This window comes from Bison bison, unplaced genomic scaffold (genome assembly GCF_000754665.1).
Source record: "Bison bison bison isolate TAMUID 2011002044 unplaced genomic scaffold, Bison_UMD1.0 scf7180017845488, whole genome shotgun sequence".
Taxonomy (NCBI): domain Eukaryota; kingdom Metazoa; phylum Chordata; class Mammalia; order Artiodactyla; family Bovidae; genus Bison; species Bison bison.
The window spans coordinates 14,847-17,239 of record NW_011476061.1 but is presented as its reverse complement, the minus strand read 5'-3'; the positions used below and the strand labels follow the sequence as shown (position 1 = coordinate 17,239).

At 57.5% G+C, this 2,393-nt stretch overlaps 1 protein-coding gene across 1 annotated transcript in view; it reads left to right on the top strand.

Moving 5' to 3' along the window:
* Positions 1–1,363: 1,363 nt before the first annotated feature.
* NDUFA3 (NADH dehydrogenase (ubiquinone) 1 alpha subcomplex, 3, 9kDa) overlaps positions 1,364–2,393 on the top strand; it is a 3,353-nt gene continuing 2,323 nt past the window's right edge. The window contains exons 1-2 of the mRNA XM_010835126.1: positions 1,364–1,499; positions 1,719–1,793. Of these exons, the coding sequence (XP_010833428.1) occupies positions 1,490–1,499; positions 1,719–1,793 (85 nt within the window). The 5' untranslated portion in view covers positions 1,364–1,489. The remainder of the gene's footprint in view (positions 1,500–1,718; positions 1,794–2,393) is intronic.

Here is a 2,393-nt window from a genome sequence, read left to right as displayed (position 1 = left end):
CTAGACCCAAATCCCTCTTTCCTCTACACCCAAGAATTCAGGTCCCTGGCCTTCTCTTGCTTCAAGATCTAGAGCATCCTGCTCCCCAACTTCCTCCTCTCCCAGGAACCCAGGAACCTGAGACCCCTGTGTCCTCTTACCTTAGGATTCAGGGGTCGGAGCCCCAGTCCTGTTATTCTAACCTAGAATCCCCCTGAACCCTCAGCTAGTGCTGCACCTGCCCTCAGGGAGACCCCAGCCCAGCCAGGGACCCAGGGGGAAGGGGGTGGGTGTCTCACAGAGAGTCAGCAGCTGCAGGCTCAGCACCTCCGCCATAACGGGCAGTTCTCGGTTGGAGCGAGAAGAGCAGCCCGGGCTCACCGTGCCCGGTCCCCTACCGGGAAATGAGGCAACTTCAGAAAATCAGAGCCGTGCTCAGGGAAGGGAGGAGGAGCAGGGTGGGGCCCCCTGGGTAATTGTGTCATAGCCTTATGGTGCTGTGGGAGAAGTCGGGAGAGTGGGAGGTCATCACTGATCACTGTTGTGTTCATTAGGCTAAAAAAAAAAAAAGCTAGCACCTATTATGTATCAGACCCTGTGCTGCACGGTTGGGGGAGCGGGGACAGAGGAGAGTCAGACCCCATTATTGTGCTCCAGTAGTTCCCAGCCTGCTATCAGGAAAGCCACATCCCGACCAGGTTAGTTAAAACAAAACAAAACGATGTGCGCTAGAATGAGGGGCTTCCGTGGTGGCTCAGACGGCAAAGAATCTGCCTGAGATGCAGGAGACCTGGGTTCCATCCTTGGGTCGGGAAGATCCCCTGGAGAAGGGAATGGCAACCTGCTCCAGTACTCTTGCCTGGAGAATTCCATGGACAGAGGAGCCTGGGGGCTACAACAGTCCATGGGGTCGCAAAGAGTTGAATATGACTGAGCCACTAACAGTTTCACTACTTTTTCACAGGATGGAGATCACACGGGGCACTGTGCGAGTCCACAGAAGGTCCCTAACCCTTCAGGAATGAGAGGGCTTGCAGGACGAACTGATTTTGAGCTAAGACCTCAACTGATAGATTGATCATTTGTCCTGTCGCAGACTCCGTTTGCCCATCTATAAAATGGACTCTCAGAAGTAAACTATAGATGAGGACTGATGCACTCCGCTTTAGCTGGGCTGCAGCAGTACTGGAAGTTACTCCTCCGGAACGACGTTCTGAGAAAAGCGAACCTTGGCAGGTGCGCCGAAGACAGGCTTGCGTTTAAACCCACAGCGCCGCCTCCTTTTCTACAGCCTTCAGCACCGACCGCTGTTCTGCAATACTGCGCACGCGCTGACTCAGCCGGTGGAGGCTTGCGGGTCGGGACTACAACTCCCAGAGTGCTCCGCGCCGCCACCGCCTCGGATAGCCGTTCGGCGCCACTGCGCAAGCGCGGACTCAGGCTGCGGGGCCCGTGCCCAGGGACCACAACTCCCAGAGTGCCCCGCGCCCTCGCCGCCGCCGAGACCAAGATGGCTGAGAGTAAGTTCGGGTTCTGCCGGCGCGTGAAGCTGGTTCTAGGAGCCCCGGGTGGTGCAGGGATTAGGGCAACGCGGAGCCCCTATGGAGCCATTGGGGTCCGGGCCGGAGAGGGGTGCGGAGGTTACGAGGGGGCCCCTCCGGGGCGGTGTTGACGGAAGAGGAATAGAGGTCACCGGGGACATCAAGTGCGAGGGTGACCCTCCTCACCCATCCTTACAGGAGTCGCAGCCTTCCTCAAGAATGTCTGGGCCAAGGAACCGGTGCTAGTGGCATCCTTCGCCATTGCGGGCCTCGGTGCGTGAGTGTCCCTGGTGCGAACGTGCATGACCCCCAACTGGCGTCCCAGCTTTACCTTCCATCCTGTAGAGGTCTCATCGCTCCCCGCCCATCATTCCATCCAGTACCCCGAGCCCCGACCCTCGCCCTCAACATCCCGTGTCCGCCCATCATTCCATCCTGTACCCCGAGCCGCGACCCTCGCCCTCAACATCCCGTGTCCCTCACACCCCATCATTCCATCCTGTATCCCCAGCCCCGACCCTCGCCCTCAACATCCCGTGTCCGCCCATCATTCCATCCTGTACCCCGAGCCCCGACCCTCGCCCTCAACATTTCGTGTACCCGCTAGTGTGCCAATACCCCAACCCCTAATATTCTGACCCCTCCACCACCCCATCGCTCCGCACGCCATCAGCACCCACCCAAGAATTCTGTAATCCCTTGAAAGAAGTTCTCAATCCTAGGTACCCATTATAAATACCTAACCCCTTAAAAAAAAAAAAAAAAAAAAGTGTGGAGAAGGAAATGGCAGCCCACTCCAGTACCCTTGCCTGGAAAATCCCATGGACAGAGGAGCCTGGTAGGCTACAGTCCATGGGTTCGCAAAGAGTCGGA